Consider the following 21,281-nt stretch of genomic DNA (forward strand, 5'->3'; position numbering starts at 1 on the left):
GTTTATTTATTTATTTATAAAATTTATTTTTTATTTTGTCTTATTAAGAGATCTGTGTAACTGCTTCTCGTTCGATAACATTTCAATCTCAGACATTTCTCAAAGACAGATAACAGAAAATTATACAAATTCTGCATCGCCCGGAAGTTTCGTTTTGATGCCCGACAAGGCAGTCGAGCGAAAGGTTGTGTCTAGAAACCGCGGTAAATCCGCAGTTAAAAGCTTCTCGCTTTTCCGAAGATACAGCCCGAAAAGCAGATATGCAGTCTCTCTCACTCTCTTTCTCTCTTTCAGCGTGTCAAACCCGCGAAATAATTCCTGTGCACAATTATTCATCCTCGCGTCTGTCGTTTGTTTATTTTCGCTATGAACACACGCATGTATGTACGCGTGATTCCGTTATTGGTGTAGGCACACTCGCGCAAATATGCCAACCAAATAATTAAGCTCTTGTGCTTCCGGCTAATACGTGTGTGCGTGTATGAACATTAAGGAATTAACTACCTTGCATCAACTAATGAAATGCATTTTATGTTATGACATTTTATTAGTTATACTTTTAAAATTTTCTTTTATCTTTCCTCCTTTAAAACTAGTGTTTTCAAAAAAATATTTTTATTATTAAGATTACTATTGTTTTTTCTCATTAACAAATGAAATTAATTAATGTTTTGTATATTATTTGATGCTTTACTATAATTAATAATACAAAATTTTTAGATTTTATTATGCGTTGGTTTGTGTGTGAGATATAATATTTATAATTTAAAAAATTATGAATCTAAAAATTATATATAAAGCTTGAAATTAAATTAAAATTGCATGAATACTTTTACAACTACTATATTTTTATATTGATATATTCTAGATATTTGCGTCTCTTTGGTCAAATTTGCTGTTGAATTTTTCAACTAAATCTCTTTTATAAAGTCTGCACGCACACATACATAAAAAACTGTTGTAATGTCATGCAGTATAAATTTAATTTTAAAAAGAGGAAGGGAGTACTTCGATAATAGTAAGATATTATATAACATGAATGTTGAAGAAAGACAGAAGTGAGATTTATCTGAGTTTTGATGTAAATGGAAAGCACCTATTATCTCAATAAAAAGTCTATTTTGGACATTACATACATTTTATATTGTATTTTAAATATGCACATCTTTTGAGGGCTCTGCATCGCTCGCAAAAATATCGAGTCATATAACTTTTACATGATGATAAATTCCAAATTTACTTTAATTTTTCAAATTCAGTCATATGTCTCATTTCTTTCATTTTACAATTTTACATCAAAACATATTTAGCATAGTGGCGAATACATCCTTCGACTGTACGAGACATTCGGTTTTTTTTAATATGTACAGTAAGAAAAGAATTTCATTGACACATTTTTAATAACTTAATATATTCAATCTAAATTTTTTATTTTTCTAAAAATAGTATCTCTTAATTTTTCAAGATTTTATGTCACATTTTTATTTACAAAATTTTATTCATTAAAACATTCATGATACATTTAATAAATGTTACCATTAAAATTATAAAATTATTTCACATAATAAGTTTGTTAAACAATCCATTTCCTCGTGAGAGAGTAAGCATCAAAGTTCAAAGAATTGTTCATATAAAAGGACTGGTAGTTTAAAATAACATTTTAGCGCAGAACAAACAAACGCTTTCATAAACACATTAATGTTGTTACGCATGCAACATTATCTACCTGAAATCTTTTCTAAGAGCTTAGTATTTTTTTAAGTATTTTTTTGTGTCGCGGTAAGATTCATACGGTATATCACAACAGTGTCTCCGCTTCAGAAAATAAAGTCACCGGCTTGTTCGCTTTGTTTTGCGGGCCAGACAATGCGGATCTTGAATACAAACAGACTCAGCAGCCTGTCAGAGAAAAGCATATTCTTTCGTCGCATCCATACGATGACGGGCAAATATAGGAAAAGTTCCTTCAAATTCGAACATGATAGAGAATTCAGAAGCTTAGAGACAGATGTACGACGTAGCGCATACGTTGAAGATACATTTTCAGATGCAAATTCAATATGAGAATTATAACAAAACTTGCAGAGCGAAAAATCTATAATCTTAGAAAATCCGTAATTTTGTTTACAAAAGACTTTTAAATGAGATAACAGGATTCGAAGGAGGACTCGAACTTTTTGAAAATTAAGAAACACATACGTTTCCGTGTTTGTCGCCGATTCTAGGCACGTTGTACGAGACAAGTTTTATAGCCGTTCGAAAAGAGTTTACGCGGCGGAACAACAGATTCGACGTTTTATTGCGGTATTAAAACGTAGTATAAGTGCATATTCCGCACGCATATGCATATGAAATAGTAGTGGCGCACCTACAAACTCGACGTTTGTCGTTGCGTCATGCCGGAATGTCGTCGGCACGATAGTCAGGAGTATTCCCTCGTTCTCGTATGACATTTTCACCGTTGTCTCGGAATCTTGAACAGCCACGTCGCGTCGGAGGAAAGCTCGGATTTTCGCTTGCAGACGCGACGTGCGGCGCAAAGTCTCGTCGAAATTTCTTATGAACCTTTCCGACTCTCCGGCATCCCCGGGAGGTGACCGAGGAGGGAAGTTCTCTCGGAGAACGCAATCTTGAAATGCGCGTTTCACCGCAAGCGGGAAGGCGACGAGAGGTCGGCGATGTTTCATCGCGAGATTATATAGACGACCGCTTTATTAATGCTCGGTGCACGTGAGCTTGCGTTATTCCGAGCTTTCGGAAGGAAAGATTCCTGGAATGCGCGCATTCCGATTCTTATGGCCTTTCTGTAGTCTCGCGTCTTCCGACGATCCCGGCTACGACAGAGCTCCTTTCTCCGACCCAATAATTCTTATTGCGAGCTTTTTAGCTTTAATTATAAAAAACATGAAAAAATATGGAATTATACTGTAAAGTTATATGAACTATTTTTCTCTTTACAAAGAGTTTGTTAACATTGAAAACCATTGATAAAATAAATTTGCACTGATCTAAATATACAAAGAAATCTTAGACGTTTTAGATTATTAATGCAAGCCAAATTTAATTTTTTTGTTTAAAGAAACATTAATTTTTTTGCAGTTAGTTACAAAAGTATTTTACTAACAATGCTTTCAATAAAATTGGTTTTTGCGAAAGCCGATTATTGCCAGCCATGCTAACTCTTCTTTTTACCTGGGAACACATTATGGTAACATATTATCGGATTACATTGTTAAACTCCGTTATATCGCGCATTCACCTATATTCACGTAAATTTTATGTTGTACATCCATTAATGTGTATATGCATCATGATACGAGATAGCCTCAAGGGACTTTGCCCCAAGGTATAATAAAATGCTCTTTTTCTCTCTCGCTATTTCTCTCATAGACATATACTCATGTACATTCTCTCGCACGACTTGCATGAGTGAGTTAAAACGATGGAGAAACAAAAAGCAATGTCCGTTCATCTGTAGGACTTCCGGGTCGATCGTGATCGATCGGAAAAGAATCGCAGGGGCTTTGCGCTACCTCATCCGACAGAAAGCCGAGGGTAAAAAGGGGACGTTTCTTGCCCTATCGCGGTAGCAAGTTAACCGCTATCTGGAAAATGTTGAAAAACTTTCTTTCTTTGCGCAAAAGAGATCTAGACGAAGCGCCAATTGCGCAAGTTTCTATATTATCAGATCGAGTCATGTCGAATCGAATGTTTGTCGCGAATTGAGTGTTATCAAATTTTTCGTTCGGAGCTTTAGGCATGAGAGAGATGGAAAAAAGCAGATTATACATTTGTAGAATGATCGAGGATTGATAATTAAATTTTTCGCTGAAAAACAGCGAGAGAAAATATGAAATTAACTTCAAATTTATTTAACACATTTTATTTAGTGTATATCAAAGCTTATACTTGAATATGCGTGATGAAAAAAGTCTTAAAACTATATAATTTTAATTTGGTTTTTTTATCACGTATGAAAAATATTCCCTGTTTCTCTCGCGAAGAACCGGTAAAATATCATTTTTCGAACTCATTTCATATTGATCGAAGAGACTTCTATCAATATTTTATAGTGGGGCAAAAAACAATAGGATTGCTCACGCATTTTGCTAAATTGGTAATGTCATGCAAAGAAGATAAATCATCATTTGATCTTTTTATTTTGAAGAAGATAATGAAAGCTTTATATAAATTAAATATCAAAAATACAATAATTTTTAAAAACTGCTGTTGAAAGATTTTATATATATTCTATCCTTACAATTTTGTACTTCATTTTATATGAATATTTTTCAGTGCAAAATAAATTAAAGTTGATGATAACACGATTATCAATCAAAATGCGAGAAGAAATTTGTGCTCGTATTACTGAAAGATTTGATTAAAAGTTATCTCTGTTTCCGATTCATACAGTACAAGTTATTAAATTCATTAGATATTAAGTTTTCTCGTTTTTATTTCGTGTCACATTTTTCGTGCTAATCTCATTTTTCTTACCTACGTAATCGCCATATCCTGCAAACTATATTTTAAAATTCTTTTTCTGCGTGCGCGGAAAGCATCCTTTCGAAGCGGCTAATCAGAAGTTTTCACGGAACATTTACTATCGTTTTTATTCGCAGCATCTTCCTGGCCTCGATTCATTCGACAGCTACCGATCGATCATTCACCCAATACATATTATGTAAGAGCCCATCAAGCTGATCAATGGCATAGACGCGCCCACTATTTCTATGAGTATCAAACGAGGCAAAGAATGAAAATGTGCCTATCGACAGAGCGTTTTACTATTATCTATTGGAAATAAATTTAGCGCGACTGATACATTACGGATAAATTTAGAAAATACAAAATCAATTCTTTAAGTATTTTTATTTATCACTGAACTAATAAAGCTATCTTAAAATATCTCGTAAGATTTTATCAGAAAAATGTACCATAAAACTTATCTCTACAAAAAGTAATCTTCGTTACTTTATAATTATAAATTCGCGTAATCGTACGATTTAAATTATTGATTAATCCTATTATTATAATTATTAATTACGAGATAATTATGTGCTATATTTGATTATTAAATAATTAAATATGCCGCAATATATTAAACGCTAGATTAAGTTTGTAAAATATATTATATATAAATTATTAGGATTTATTACGAATATCGAATAAAATAGTATTATATAATATTTATATCGATAAGTAATTTTAATAGGCAAAAGATATGAAACAATATTAAAAATTTTAGCTATACAGAATTTTTGTCACAAAAATTATAATTTTTATGGCAAAAGTTTTAGAATCTCGTTAATACGCTATATATAGAACTATATATAAAAACCTATCTATAGAAGACTATATATAAATAACTACATATAGAAAAATAGACATTTATGCATCTGGGAAAAGAACCTCCCTCCAATAAAGACGTCTGCGTTCGAAACGCAAATCTTCTCTGATCTCTGACGGTCATAAATCTCGGAGAAAAGCCACTTCCTGGATTTTCCTGGGCTTTAAAAGCGAATTTAAAATAGATTTCGCAGTAATCGCCCGGTATCCCGCTTTGTTCGGAACAGATAGTTACGACGAACAGATCGTGCACGCAATTCGACAGTCGTTCGGAATCTACCTATTGAACAACCTTGATTCCCTGATAATACGTAAAATAGTTATAATTTTATTTTTACGAACTCGAAAATATCCATCATATTTAACATATAAATATTATATTGAAGAATTATTTCGATTTAACAATATCGTGCAATTATAAATATGTAAAAGTGTAATGATCGATGACGACGAATAACGGCCATATGAAATATAAAGTGTCGATGTGAAGTAATGATTGTGTGCACGACCTGTAAGTGTAATTGAAAAAATATTTTATACGAGATATTCTCTTCTCTTGTGTGTGTCTTGACAGTCGATTCATCGCGCGTGGTCTTTTATTCAAACGCGGCGAACATGCGTCGAGACGACGAGATCCAAAGTCGCACGCGATCGGTGAGGGGGAGGATCTTCTAATAAATCTTCTCGCAATCCCGATCGATCGTAAATCGTCGAGCTACAAAGAAAAGCGAGCGTTTCCACCCGGTGGCACGGAAACATTGGATTCTTTTCCCCGGGCTTGAAAAGCGAGCCTCGCCTAAGCGGCTGCGGCTATGGCAGCGCACCAAGGTGTCAGGATGATGTTTCACCCATCCTGCAGGACGACGCATCGTCGCGGCGGCTTGTGCATAAGCGTGAGTCTCGGTCGCTTTATGCTCTCGCCGTGTGCCTTTTAAACGGAATTTATGTTAATCCATTCGCTCGCTTTGGGGACTTGTACCGCGAATCTACGGCATGAGGGAGGATATTTTTGGCGAATTGGATCGGGTAAACCCAGAGGATTAATCGTGCAGATATATGAAATGCACCGTAGCCATCGAGGATTCAAGTTTGCACAAAAAAAAACCTTTGCCCGAAAAAGCATCGGTATTTTTTACAAATTAATTATATACTTTTTTAGAAATTTTATTTTTTTTTAACAGATCTTTGTAACCACACATTTAGGAGACACTTTATTCAAGTAATCTAATACTCAAAGTAATGTACAATATTTATCATAATAATAATAATACATATAATATATAATAATATAATATAATAATAAATATTTAATTTTTATTTTAATATTAATTATTATATATATAATAATAAATTATTTTAATATATATAGTAAAAAATTTTTTGAATTTGTGAAGTATTACTTTGATCGTATTAATATATTAGAATAACTTGATATTTAGAGAAATGTAAATGTGATACACATTTAAAAAATATTGCATTTTTTCTAATTTGTACTTTTATGTTTTTAAAAGGTAAACTGATAAATTCAAAATTATATCCTGTTTCGCATCAATATTTATTCGAAAAATAGATAAAATAGAATAATTTTGAAACTATCAATATTAAAATAATTGTATCCTAAATGTTGTGATTACTAATATTTGCTTAAAAAAATTAAATAATTAACATATTATTCCTAATATGTATGTTAAATAGAGAAAATTGAATCACTCAAATAGCGAATATATTTAACTGGAATTAGATCTGAGTAAATGAATTTGATGGAAATTTGATTTGCGGATATATACTATACCTCATGCAACCAAGGAACAAGTTATAGCGAATTCGACGAGAGGGCGAAATTGGGACCATCAAGTTCGAAATTAGAAACTTTCACTGTCTCAATATGGTGCTCGCCTACAGTAATTCAGTAATCCTATACCTCCTGTAACATTTCATGTTAAACTAATACATAGAATAATTCTAATAATATTATTAAAGAAATAGTATTATTAAAGATTACGTAGAAATTGCTATATTGAATGCAATTTATAGAATATCACACATTGGATATTTTATTTTTTATTAAACATAAAGGATTTATTTTTACTTCCAAATAAAAATATTATATATTAATTTTAAATTAGAACTAAAATATTATAAATCTCTTTTTAAAATTATATAATAAATGAAAACTTTGGAAAGATAATTATTTTATAAAGAGAAAATTTAGAAGTTGTATAATGTTCTTAATTCTTGTAACATAATTTTTTTACGTTATAATATAACTTTTTTTATGTAATATTGAGTACAGAAAATATTCTGTATATTTCTTATACGCACTTTCAAACTGATAAGATATCTTAAAGATTTTACAACATCCAAGTATTTCTCATTCTTAATATAGTTTAAGTGTCAAAAATAAGTCTCTTGAATTAAAATTCTACGAAAGTAAAGGTAAAAGAAGTAAAAGTAAATTCTAGCAAAATTTGTTTTAAATAAAATCCGTTTTAAATTCAACAAGTCTTAATAGAATATTCACCTATTGAATCACTGAACCTCGTAAGATGTCACGTAGCGTCTTTGTAATACACGACACGTGTGTTCTTAATGACATGCTAAACTGTTAAAAGCACTCAGAGAACTTCATGAAATAGCACACAATAGTTCAGACTCCTTTTCACACGGGAAAAATTCTCAAGAATGCACTTACAAATGCAAATGACACAATATAAAAACTTTTGTAACACTTGCACATAATTCGAGTTATACACGTACACACAACATTTTCTCATTGTATATTTAAAGCATATATTTTAACAAATCAAGTTTAATTTATGTTAATATTATGTTAATTTAAATTTAAATATGAAAAAATTGAAATATATAAAATTGATTATATGATTTTTAAAGACATCGTTATGACGTTACAGTAAACTTACAGGGTAAACCCTTTAAATATACACCATGCATATTATTTTAATTGTTTTAACATTCTAAAAAACGGGATATAATTTCTCTTTTAAATTTATTATAAAAATATTTTTCTTATTATTGCACTTTCTGGCAAGATATGATGTAAAAATAATTTGACTGATTTTCACATTTTTTTCGTCGTTATTATTTATGTTATTGACAGATATTTTCTGTATGATATAATACGTAACTCTCTATTTCCCTTTGACGGTTGCATTTGGACAGGCGGTTTATTGCAAGCGTACCTTTTTGCACGCACAATCATTTTCGATATCAGCAGATGCATCTTTGACGAACGAAAGCATTGTTACATCCAAAATTGAAAACGAACACGTTGCGAGTGTCCTTTTTCAGAGGACAGCAAAAGGAAAGAAGAAGAATGAAAGAGAGAGAAAGGAAGCCGGAAAAAGGTAGGCCGGCTCTTTTTCGTCTCGTGGAAAGCTGCCAACGCGCGCGAGCATGTCTGCAATTATAACGAAGTGCACCGTTGAAACCGATTCAACGGTTGCAACAGCCTGCCTGTAACTTCGACCGCGACAACGTTTTGTCGCTTTGCATTCAGTTCATATTGTATATCCAATGGAATGTTAATCGTTAATAGCCGTTCAGAAAATAAGAAAAAAAAGCCCGTGATATAAAGAGAATACTGAAAGAGAATTGCTTTTGCTTCACTCGGCGATAATTTCTCCGTAACTTTCAGTAATCGCGCTTTTATGAGAAAAATGGATTAGGGCATCGCACATTTCTTTCTTTCGAACGAATAGGAAGCTGCTTAAAGATCGATAAGGTCGAAAAGTCAAACTTTTCGATTCTACCTCCGAGTTCGTTCTCCTTGGAAAATGTACCGTGAAAGCCTATTAATAATAAAAGCGACGGATATATTTTGATGTTTAACTAACGAGCGACTGTCTGTTAGTATTTCATCGTGTGCAACATGTGTGACAGGGGCTCGTTTATCATCCCGGGATTATCTTTCCTTTTTGCATAAATGACGCTTTCATTATAGAACAGACTCGCATCTGAATTATTTTATAATGTATATTACATTGAGAAAAAAATTGTGAATTTATCTTCTTTTAAGTTGAAAACAAAGACCTCCGATTATCGATAAGAGAGAAAAGATTTTATATAAAACTCATATATAAAATTATATAATGAAAATTTGTGTAATAATATCCGTTTATACATAAGACTTACGAGCTTTGCATAAACTTTGCGAATATACGCGGCAATCCACAATTATTTAATCGAACGTATTTGGAATATGTATCCAACCTCAAAGAGAGGCCGCTCGAGAGACGAAGAATTCGTTCCAGAAGTTTAGATACGAAGCGAGGGGCGAAAGAGAAAGTTTACTTCTTTCTCTCCTCCCTCGAAAGTGCAAATGCAACGCGTCGCTGCAAAACAGAGCGGGCGTTTTCAGCTGCAACAGCTTGCCCATAAGCCGTTGCTGCGCGTAGCAGCTATAATTTATATTCGGTACATATATTTATATATATAAAGAGACTTTTGCGCGCATAACCGGCTTACGTAGCTCGTCGTCAGGACAATAGGAACGATATATATACATGCGAGAGGCGAAATCTTTGATTTTGTCATGATATCGTGCTTTTCTGTGATAGAAGGATAGATCTTTTCAGTTTACGAAACGTTAGTCAATGTTTAAAAACGTACATGTCAAGAGGCCAAAAGCTCTTTCGGCCATGTACGCGGCTGAACGAAACGGAATCGGGTAAAGTTTCAGAGATTCCATAGCATTAGAAAGGAGATTTCCATAAATAAAGAGAAGAAGAGCAGACGCTTTATAAAATTTCTCCGTGAAGGCCGCAAAGGCCGAAACAAGTCGAGATGTTTGCCTTCAAAACGAACGAAATTGTACTGACAGAAGGACGAACAAATATTTAGACAGACGATGATTATGTGTTGGTGCGTTATATAATAGATACATATATTTTTCTGCAAATACGGAAACGTGTAAACGGATGTACGCGATTAATCACGGCGAAAATGATCGAAAATAGAACATACGACGATACGGAAATCTTTGAAAACGACGAGACAAATAAACGGCACGATGTGACAATTATGTTCATTCTGTTCGTCGCGAGACACATTATCCGGTATATGTCACGGCATTTGCATACTGTTATCAACACGCGCATACCCTAACCCGCGTACTGACAAGTGTCTATTAGTCAGCGCATTTGAGACTCGAAATTATTTTGGAAACAAGATCTCAAAGTGTCAATCAAGTAATCAGTGCGAAATTAATACAAATCGAAGATTGATTAATAGCACTCAATACTATAAAGAATTTTTATCGGAATATATTTGATTTAGAACCATAGATCCCATCTCGAAGATCAAATCTATCAGATTAAATTGAGGGTTGTCTTTCTATAAATTAAAGCTCGCCGCGCGCGTGTTTTAATAACTGTTCTTTAATAATACCTCAATTCGCCGGGTTTGCATATAATGCAAACACCTGCTACTTGTACAATAAATTCTAAACCATGCAAATTACCGGTGCGAAAAGTTTAAGGAATAATTCCGCAAATAAATTTCGATGTCGCCGGTGAATACCCCTCTCTTTCAATGTGCTGTACGCACAACGGCACAATGAGAAATGGCCATGGTTTATTGTCTGCCGCGAAAACTTACACCGAAAGCCTTTTCAACAGGAAAGCACGGAGAAAAGTTTCCTATTTTTTCTTGTTTCTTTTTCTTGTTTTTCTCTCGCGTGAGCAAGATAACGCCTACCGTCGTTGCCGCCGACGTGGCTGCTGCGATTTCGCCGTGTGCCGCGATTACGACGCGGTCGCAAATGAAAGCGCCGCAGATGCAGTTTGCAGTTACGTTCGCTCTCAGCACGTCACAGGCGGGCATTTGCAGGAACAGTTTATTACACGCTATTTCTAGAGCGACAGGCGAAATGCGGGCACAAATCCACAAATGTGAATATCAATTCGCTCGATTTTAGAAACTACGGTCATTAAGCGCTTGTTTTTTTTCGCAGAATGATAATAAATGGTCTTTTCAATATAATGTAGACATATTCAAGGTTAATTAATTATGGGGTGCAAATTATAAGTTTGTACAAGTTCGAAAGTTGATAAGCATTCTGTGAGATCGTATCTGGAATTTAAAGAATTTTGATATATGCATAATAAAATCAATTCTCTTATTCTCTGCTTGATATTCAAAAAATAAAAAAGTATGTATTTAGCTGTAAAATACGACGTGAATCCGATTATATTTTAGGTTTTTTGCGCAAAGATAATTTTTGGGTCTATATCCTTTTCTCTTCGCACTTTGCACATATAGATAGTATTTTCATCATCACTTTATACTCTCATAGATCATAGACAAAGTCGGATTTTTCCCTTGGCTCATTGCACGACTATAGAACGCAACTCATAGGAATCCTATTGAAAGACGACGAAAAGAGAAACGTCGAGAACTGGCTGTACGATAGAGGCTTTTGATAATAATGTAGCGTAAGTCCAGTTCGTGCAGGGGATATGAGAAAAGCTACGAGAAAGAGTGGTCTTTCAGACGTTAACTCGGCATTGAAACGAAGAAACGAGATAGTTTATGAAATACGCGAAGAAAGATTTTGTTAAAGTTACGTTTTCAGGGACGATGATAATATTACCTTTGCAATTCACATTGCGATTTTTCTTTAATTTATACCTATAAAAGAAGAATAAAGTTACGAAATCGAAAATTTATGTTTATTTGGAATATGAAATTTTCACAACGGTAAATTTGCGTTAAAATAATCATTGTAGGGAAAATAAAAATTACGATATAAAAAATACTACAATTTATATGAATAATTTACATTTTTTAAAACAATAGATGTATAGAAATTATTTTTTCACACACATTTTTACCCGATTGAATCCATAAAAAATCATATTTTCGTTTATTTGTATCCTTCTGTTTCTTATAAATAAAAATATTATCCAATTATGTCAAAGCATTCCTAACAATTTAAGTTCGGGGGGGGGAATAAAGAAATAATTAATTTAATATCTCGCTACACAATCTCGGTATATAAACTTTCAAGAAAACTGTTGTCAGTGACTAACTTTCTCGCGTGATATTAATAATAATTGAAAATAAAGTTTTAACTCATTAAACTCTATATTATAAGAACAACTTTATATTAAAGTTCTTGATATAAACATACATTTAACGATTTAAAGTTTTTAAAGTAATTTACATAATATATATTTTTAACTTTATAAGTTTTTAATATATATTTTTAACATTATAGGTTTTACAAACTTAAAAGCGATAAAGAATTCAGAAAATATTGTTAGCTACGACATGATTTGTCTTAGATGAATATTTAATGATACTTTAGAATTATCGATCGCCACTAATATATAGCGAGCACAGCATGCGTTAGCGTATGAGTAACCTTGTTCCATTGAAATAACGGGTCTTGAACACGTCGATTTAATTCATAACGACCACTTAATGCACCCTGCGTGAAGCTCTAAGCCGACATAACTTTGATAACTTCATACATATGTCGATAATATATATAGACATTGCAATATTATAAGAACACCCTCGAATTATACATATAATATAAATGATACAATATAAAATGTAATACTGAAATAATTTGAATAATTAAACATCTTAATTCGCTGTAAAGTGCTCGAACTTATTTGGATTAGTCGATCTTAGTACGATCCCTAGAGAATATTTAAAACGTTCAACAATTTTTGTAGCGTTATGCACACGTGGTACTTTGCTTACTGCTACATATGATGGAAAGTTATGCACAGGAAAAAGTGATACATTAATTACGTAGCTAACCTCGTGGGATTGGAATTACGAGTCTTGGACGCGACCATTTAAATTATGACCCGCACTTAATGCACTCCGTATGTAACTATATAAGCTGAAGCGGCTCAACAACTTCGTAGAGGCAGTGTGCCAGGAACCTCGTAATTGTTTTGAATTAACGATACTTTAAGCTGCACCCAACTGCGAACCATTACGCGGTTCGTCCATAACGATTGTAGGTCCAATTGTAATACTTGTACACAGTTATATAGTCTCTATGTTAAAAAAAAGGAAAGGAAAAAAAAGAAAAAAATACTGCTACATATTCGCGCTATCAAAATTATCTAGGTCTGTTTTAGTGACATTTGCATGTTGGTTCATCTAATCACTTGTTTTTTATGCGACGCAAGTTGAAAATAGCGTTTCATGTACTAAAATGCAAATTTGCATGCGTCCATTACCGTCGAATTAAATTTTGGCAGTTCTTTGGTAAGGAAGAACTGGTTGACCCAATTTTTGAGACCATGACACACAGCGTTAAACCTAGTTTGATCAATGAACGCGTCATGTTGCACACACATGTATAGAGCGAAACATATACATCCCGCGTAAAAAATAAAACTAATGTATCAAGTTTGTTTAAATGAATTTCAGGAGACACATTTACAATAAATTAAGAAATCTAATTTGATCGAAAAAAATAAAAATTCTATTAAAAACAATATCTATATATATAAAATTAAATAAATTTGAGTTTCTTATTCATCTCCTCTCTTAAAAATTTAATTTCTTTAATTTGCCAAAATTAAAGTCACATTTAATTATTAATATGATAATAATATTGATGCGGTGATGTTTTAAAAACAGTCGTTACTGGAAAAAAAATTAAAAAACTTAGTATAGTAGGTTTTCTTTTAGTTTGGAATATAAAAAATCTGTAGCAAAGCAAATTGAGTAAAACCCCCTTTTTTGCTTGAATATAACGCACAAAGACTCGGATTTCAGACTAAATCTCACTAAACTAACGAGTTTCTTCCGTTATATTTTTTTTCTTCTATGTGCTTGTTATCTTTTATTAATAAATTTTAAGAGATACAATTTTAAAAACAGTACTGCCATATCATTAATATTGCTAATTTATCAAACTCGCTATATCCGATATATCCAGGTCGACATATCCGACTTATTGAGATCTGTCATTTCGAGTTTCGAGTTTTCTGAAAACGCCAATGATTAGAAAACTTATTTTTTCTGTAATTTTTGTTACGTGTTTTAAATGAATTCCCTCGTGCGTCCCTCGAACAAAATCAATACAAAGTTTATGGATGTTTTAAACTCATTTATAATACGTTTATTGGTATATTAAACAAGCATATTACGTTAGAGAAAATTGGCGACTATATAATATTGATAAAGTTTATCTTTATTAAATGCGGAGAAAATTAAATAACGTAATTAATTAACATGAAATAATAACCACGCAATACTGCGTGGCAGAATATTGAAAATTATGTTGACAAACGCTATATGAAAGTTAATGGCACATTTGTATAATGACGAGTATTTTTCTTTCCCGAAATGCGAAAGTTGTATTAAGGCAAATGTATGCCGAGCAGCCACGAGTGATGCTTATGACGCGCCAGTGAATTATCGGCGAACATCATGGATAATGCTTGTGACGGGAAATATATTAAAAGCCTGATATATTATCCCTTTGCTTATATAGACGTTTTATCCAAATATCATCTTAAGTGTCGGTGACATCTAAGATGCGCTATATGTCACAGAAGATGCACGAATCTTTCGTAATTATTCTTTTCAAATGCACGCTCTTTATGAACGAAAATGGCTGTCATATATATTTTCTCGACATTTTTAAGAATCATATATTTAATATAAAAAACGAGTTTGAATTAAATTTATAAAGAATGAATAAGAAAGGAAATACTTTAATTATATTTAATTAATATACAAATTATTCGTAATTGTCATTGTATTTCAAACGATGTTCTTCCAATTTTAAACAACTAAATATTCTCTAAACATTCTTAAGAACTACATATTTAATAGAATTTATAAGAATTATAAAAAATATAAAAAACATAATAGATATATAAGAAACATATTTATAAGAATTGAGTTTAATGAATTTTGTTGGATTTATTAATAAATGTAGAAAAATGAAAAAGCTATAATTACGTACAATATCTATACTAAAAAGAATATACGTATATAGAAATTGTGAACATATTTCTATAGAAATATTATTGTTATTCATGCGTGCGTGTTATGTGTGAATGGATAGAGTGATAGATAGCGAACAATGATAACAAGACGCACGTACCTTGTCGAGATCTATCTCGTCTTGAGCATTGAGAACCGGGCAGTGAGAGATCTTGTCTGCACCGATGGTGTTATCGCCTCTAGTCAGACCGGCGAATACCAACACTAGCACGCACCACTTCATCGTTCACCCGTTAGAGACCCCGAACTAATTAAGCGCGATCCCTACAAACCTCAATTACGACAGGCGATTAATATAGTAGCCCTTGCGCGCGGATGTTAAAATTCCCACTTTTATATATCGTTTATATCGCTCTGATGACGTTAATTCTCCGCGCAAGTAACTCAGTTACATCTATTCAACGTTATTATGGACCATGTGACGCTTTAAGGAAATTCTTTTTTCACGAATATTCGGCACTCTTTATGTTTTTCATACCATAAACATTTTTTTTTTTTAATTATGTTTTCTTTTTAAATTGATCGAGGTTAAATCGATCTTTTTCTCACGGATATGTTACTTGTAATATTTTTTTACTAAGATGACAAAGCACTCTTCTGCAGCAGCATCGCGATATTTGTCGCTCCAATTTAACCGAATCACGCGACTCCGCTCCAGCTATCTTTCTCTTTCACTCTCTCGACTTATGCTCGTTTCTATCACGCTATCTGCTCGTCTATCCCGCTTTCGATACTGAAACGATTTAATTGAACATCCAGCGCGCCTAGGCCGCCCCGCTTTTGGCCCGCGATGATCGATGCTTCTTCAGCGCATCGTGCTTGATCTCTCGCAATATTCCACCGATTCCAGTTTCTCCCACGATTTCCAACAAAAATTGGAATAGTGCACGCTTGAAAGGGCACAGCACCAATATCGGAAGTTCTACGAGTGTCGCTTCCTCCAGATATCCATCCTAAATCGATGAGGGTGATTTATCGATAGTACACTCGAAACTCCTGCTTTTTATTTTACCGCAAAATAAATCGCTGCTTCGCAGTAAATCCGTATCGAGTGATTATATTATTGCTGCTAACATACAACGTTAACTCCGAAAACGTTCGAAGGATCAAGATCAGCTCGCAAATATTACTCTGGAAGAAAGTAATTGTCCAGAGAGTATCTCTTTCTTCTCTCTTTAGTAAAATCTTCGATAATCGTACTGGATGCTTCCACCGAACGGACAGATCTTGGAAGATAATTCTCAGAGAAACGGACAGAAATTCCGTACCGATGTAATCGAGAGAGCCCGAAGGCGAATTCCACACGAAATGAAGTCCAGTTTCTCTCACGGTATCTCTACCGGATTGCTCCGTCGTTTTCAATTTCCGTTTCGCTCTTCGTGACTGCCAACGAACTTCGCTTCCTCTCGAAACGGGATTCGCACAAAATCAACACAAGTATACCGATATTCACAAATGTGCCACGTTGTTTTCGCGGTAATATGCGATTTAAACGCGAAACGTAGGACGCGATTCGCGAAACGTAGCTATGCGCGATAGTCGCGATTCAGGAGGGATGTGTACGCGACGAAGTCGGAGGGCACTCTGACGTTCGCAGTCTGCCTGCGCTGGTCCTCGTTCGGTACGGCCGTCCGTCCGTCCTCCGTCGGCGTCGCCAGAACGAACGGAGAGCAACGAAGAGAGAGAGAGAAAGACAGATATCGAGGATAACGGGGGATAACGAGACGGAGGGCGAAAGAGCGATGGCTGGGAGAAACGCGAAGGATCGCGAGGGAATCTGAAAACGGATACAAACTAGGACAAAGTCAACGGATTGTTATTTCCCTAGAAACGCCGTGAAGACGATGATGGTTTGGATTCCCTACAACGCGACGAAGATGCTTTGCGGTAGCAAATTACGAGATATAAATAGAAAAGGAAATATTTGTAGAATCGACCCACGGATTTTTTCAAATTTCATTAGTAAATTGCAGAATCTAGATTCCTGCTGAAAAAAGAAGACTCGTCATCCTTGCGTTTCTTCTAGTCTGTAAAATATAATTATGTTTTAAAAATAAAAATTATCTCTCGTGAGATATATATGATATATATTCTGATATTGAGAAATAAATTAAAATAAATAATTAGATATTGAGAAATAAAGTAAAATAAATAATTAGATATTGAGAAATAAATATTTTTAAAACAAATTTTATTCGTAATGTTAATTCAATATATTCGTAATGCTAATTCATCCTTAATTTGAGCGTAAAAATCACATAATTTTAATTTGCATAATCGCCGTCAAAATAAGTAAGACACTTCTTTTCTTATGAAATTTCTATTAGATTTATTTCCGAATAAGTTAAAGATAAAGTAAAATATAATTCGCTGCAAAATGATAATGCTATTTTAACTTATCGCGAATAAAGATGCGCAAGTAGCACATTATGAGATGTAAATGCGAAGTTCCGAATGGAAATAGAATTTTCTATTTGAGAAGCGGAAGAATGTGAAAAGGGAGAAGGGAAAATTACGTATGTGAGGAGAAAATTTTACGAATATTGCCTTCAAAATTGCAACTGTGTTGGGCTTCAGTTTCCTCGGCGAAACTTCTTTTTCGAGCTTTCAACGATGCCATCAGAATCGTATCGACCGCACCAAGCATCTTACTCTTCAAATAGAGTCACAATGGCTGAATCAGGCACCAAACGAGATAGAGTTTTCCAATATCTTAATATCTCACGCCTCATTATCTCTGTCGCTTGAGAAAGAAGCCTAGAATTCAGAGCTTCGTCATAGACGAAGGATGAATTATCGAGAATGATTATCGAAAGATGATATAATCAATTAAATCCTTTACTTCCAATATAATTATTTCTTTAACCTCCGACATCAATAACTACATCAATAATTATAAAAGCTTGATTTTTTAATTCAATTTATTTGCGTGTATTTTTATCTCTCTCTGTATTTATTCGCGCAATTTATCTGAAAAATGTAAATTCATGATTCTAAACTTTTATAAACGTTCCTAAATATATATTTTACAGTTACATTCTTTTTACATTAGATTCTTACTTGTAATGTTCCCTACTACTTATATAAGTGTGCAATGAGAATAATTCTTTTCTTATATCTAATGGATATAATTACGTAACCAGAATACACAAAAGGGAATACCTCAATGACAATTATAACCGACAATGATAGGCGGCGAACAATGTCAAAATGCAATGGGAACAAAAACGCGGAAAAATATTGAAGCAACAATGTGAGACCGTCAAGAGCAAAATGTAAGTAATAACAGAAACGAAAAGAGACAAAGAGAGCATTACACCGGAAACGGCGAACGAGAAGCGCGCAAATCAAGATAATAAGACACGGGAGAAGAATGGACCGCGAGAGAACGAAGGGACGAAGACGATGTCCCTCGTGGGGACCACATCGGTGCAATGAAAGTTTAATTCGCTCATTCAATCCGCCGTACGACAGCATCCCGCTACTACTACCGCTGATAAAGAAAGAGCAAGAGGACGAGAAGAGGAGAGAAAAAGAGAGTATCTGCAAAGCGCGCCAAGATGTCCGGAACGAGGCGGAAACACGATGGTCACCGCACGTTATGAAGAGTGATGGGAAGTACATATGGAGACAAACATCTGTACTTTTCCCTCCAAGTATGTACTTAGATCCACACTTAGATGCCCTGAAAATAAAATAATTTTTACATCTAACATACACACATGGATACACATTGACAATAAGAGTAACACATGTATAATATGTCTGCTTTTATTAATGTCAGTATCGATTTAAAAATGAAATTACCATTGTTGAAAAAATAATATTAAATAATATTAAATAATATTAAATAATATTATATAATAATATAATATTATATAATATTATATAATATTATATAATAATATTAAATAATAATTTTTATACTAAATAAATATAATATGCTTACATTAATTATATATGATAACTTTCTGCGCTAAAACAATACAATAAATAGAAAGGCAGTATTATCCTAATTTCTATTATTCTGGTTTAGCATTATCAATTCTTCTCGCTTCGCAGACGTCCCGCGAATTCTCGACGGAGAAATTGAACTTAGAAATTGTTGGCCCGTGCTTAACAGAACGATATGTTGTCAGTTTCGCTCCTTGGGGAGATCGATTGTTGACTCGAATGTTCGCAACTCATTCGTTTTTGTCATCGACCGCGTTTCATGAGTAAATGCTTTATCGGTACTACGCGAAAATACATAATTATTTACATCGTACAACATATCATTGATGACTGATGCGAGTTTGCAATGTAATTTTGTATATTTTTTCGACTGCATTAGCAATTTGTTATTGCAATTATACCTTTGACCTTTGCAAACCTTTATAATTAAAATTGAGCGGTGCATTTTGAACATAATATTATCCGACCTAATGGTCGGCGTAGACAAATTTTTCAAGAGCTAAATTAAAATATTAATAGAAAATTGAATTAAACGTACTCCACGTTTGTGAACAAGAAAATTTTGTCGCGACGATTTGTCATGCGTTAAATATTTATACGTTATACACTCAATATAGAATCAAACATGGCGTATTTACTAATTATATGCGATGAATACAAAGCATCCGTATCGGTCAATACCGAATTACATTCCATCATCGAATGCTATGTAGCGGTTATACATTTCGGTGTAAATATTTATGAGGCAATTTCACTCGTATATATCGTTTATATTTGTCTATTTCACATATATGAAATGAAAATTATAAACTTTATCAGATGCTGATTAAAGAGAATATATCTCACTTGCATCTTTCCGCGTTTTTTCTGAAAATAAATCGGTAACCTTTACTTTATCGTTGTAAAATTATTCAACGTAAAATTTATAATGTTCACGTGCAGCATCGAAAGCACGGTAACGCGGTCATTTATCGAAATGACGAAAAGAGTATAAAAAGACATGAAAATATGATAAGCTCGTTACGCGCTCTTCGAATTTCGCGCACGCTCGCCAATCTCGTCGAAATGCACTTCTTGCCAGCATTTCGCACAAGTGGATTAATTAAAGCAGGAGGAGATTATCAACTGTGCGCCTGAGTACTGTTAAAGCAGTTTTAAAATACGGGAACGAGCGGGCATTAGAGGGAGATTCACGGGGTAGTCGCGCCAGAGAGCGGTGCTAATTTCTCGAGAAAGAGAGGAGGATTCTCTTCTTCACAAAGTGCTTTAGTGACCTGACGAGCCGAAGGCTAAGATATATGCGCATAATTTCATATTCAAATTCAGTTACCGTGAACATTATAAATAATTAAATTTACAGTTTTAACTGGCAGCAAGCGGGACGTCTCTGTCGAGAGCGGCGATTCAAATTCCACCCTCGGTTCGTTTATCTGTTCGCGCCGCGAATCCCGTCTGTCAGAATTTTATCAAATGCGTGTATCCGTACATCTCGTGCACGAGCAGGATTACCAATTAACTGCACAAAATGCGCCGATGTTGTCTTTAACGTTAATGAACATTTATGATAGGGGTAGGCGAATTATTGTTGCATTTAGTTTAAAAATTATGCTCTCGACGATTAAATATTTGCTGTTACAGGCAAAATGTAACTCTCGTGAAATCAAAACGCGCCTCGTGCATTCTCAATTTACCCGCTAATGAAAGCTAAAGTTTTGTCCGACTGGCACGTGAGGCTATACACTTTGTTTCTGTTATTATATAAGCTCGCTGCAATAAATCTGCCTATTTTCATGAAAATTATACCGAACAAAGTATTTGCTATATATTTACAATGCGCTCTTGTTGCAATTTATCCTCTCTTTAATTAGCGATAATTTCATATAATTTCAATATGTGAAAAGTGAGATAAAAACGGCAAAGTGTTAATTGTTAATTATTACAATTAAACAAAATGTTAACACGGCGATATGTAT

The 21,281-nt window shown here is 33.7% G+C and overlaps 1 protein-coding gene across 1 annotated transcript in view; it reads right to left on the reverse strand.

Moving 5' to 3' along the window:
* The window catches only part of LOC145973478 (uncharacterized), a 60,952-nt gene extending 44,000 nt beyond the window's left edge, over window positions 1-16,952 (reverse strand). The window contains exon 1 of the mRNA XM_083102905.1: window positions 15,455-16,952. Coding sequence (XP_082959031.1) covers window positions 15,455-15,577 — 123 coding nt within the window. The 5' untranslated portion in view covers window positions 15,578-16,952. The remainder of the gene's footprint in view (window positions 1-15,454) is intronic.
* Between the last annotated feature and the right edge of the window lie 4,329 nt (window positions 16,953-21,281).

The sequence above is a fragment of the Camponotus vicinus genome, unplaced genomic scaffold, assembly GCF_025532165.1.
Source record: "Camponotus vicinus isolate PSW18456_S1 unplaced genomic scaffold, iyCamVici1.0 SCAF_6, whole genome shotgun sequence".
NCBI classification, from domain to species: Eukaryota; Metazoa; Arthropoda; class Insecta; order Hymenoptera; family Formicidae; genus Camponotus; species Camponotus vicinus.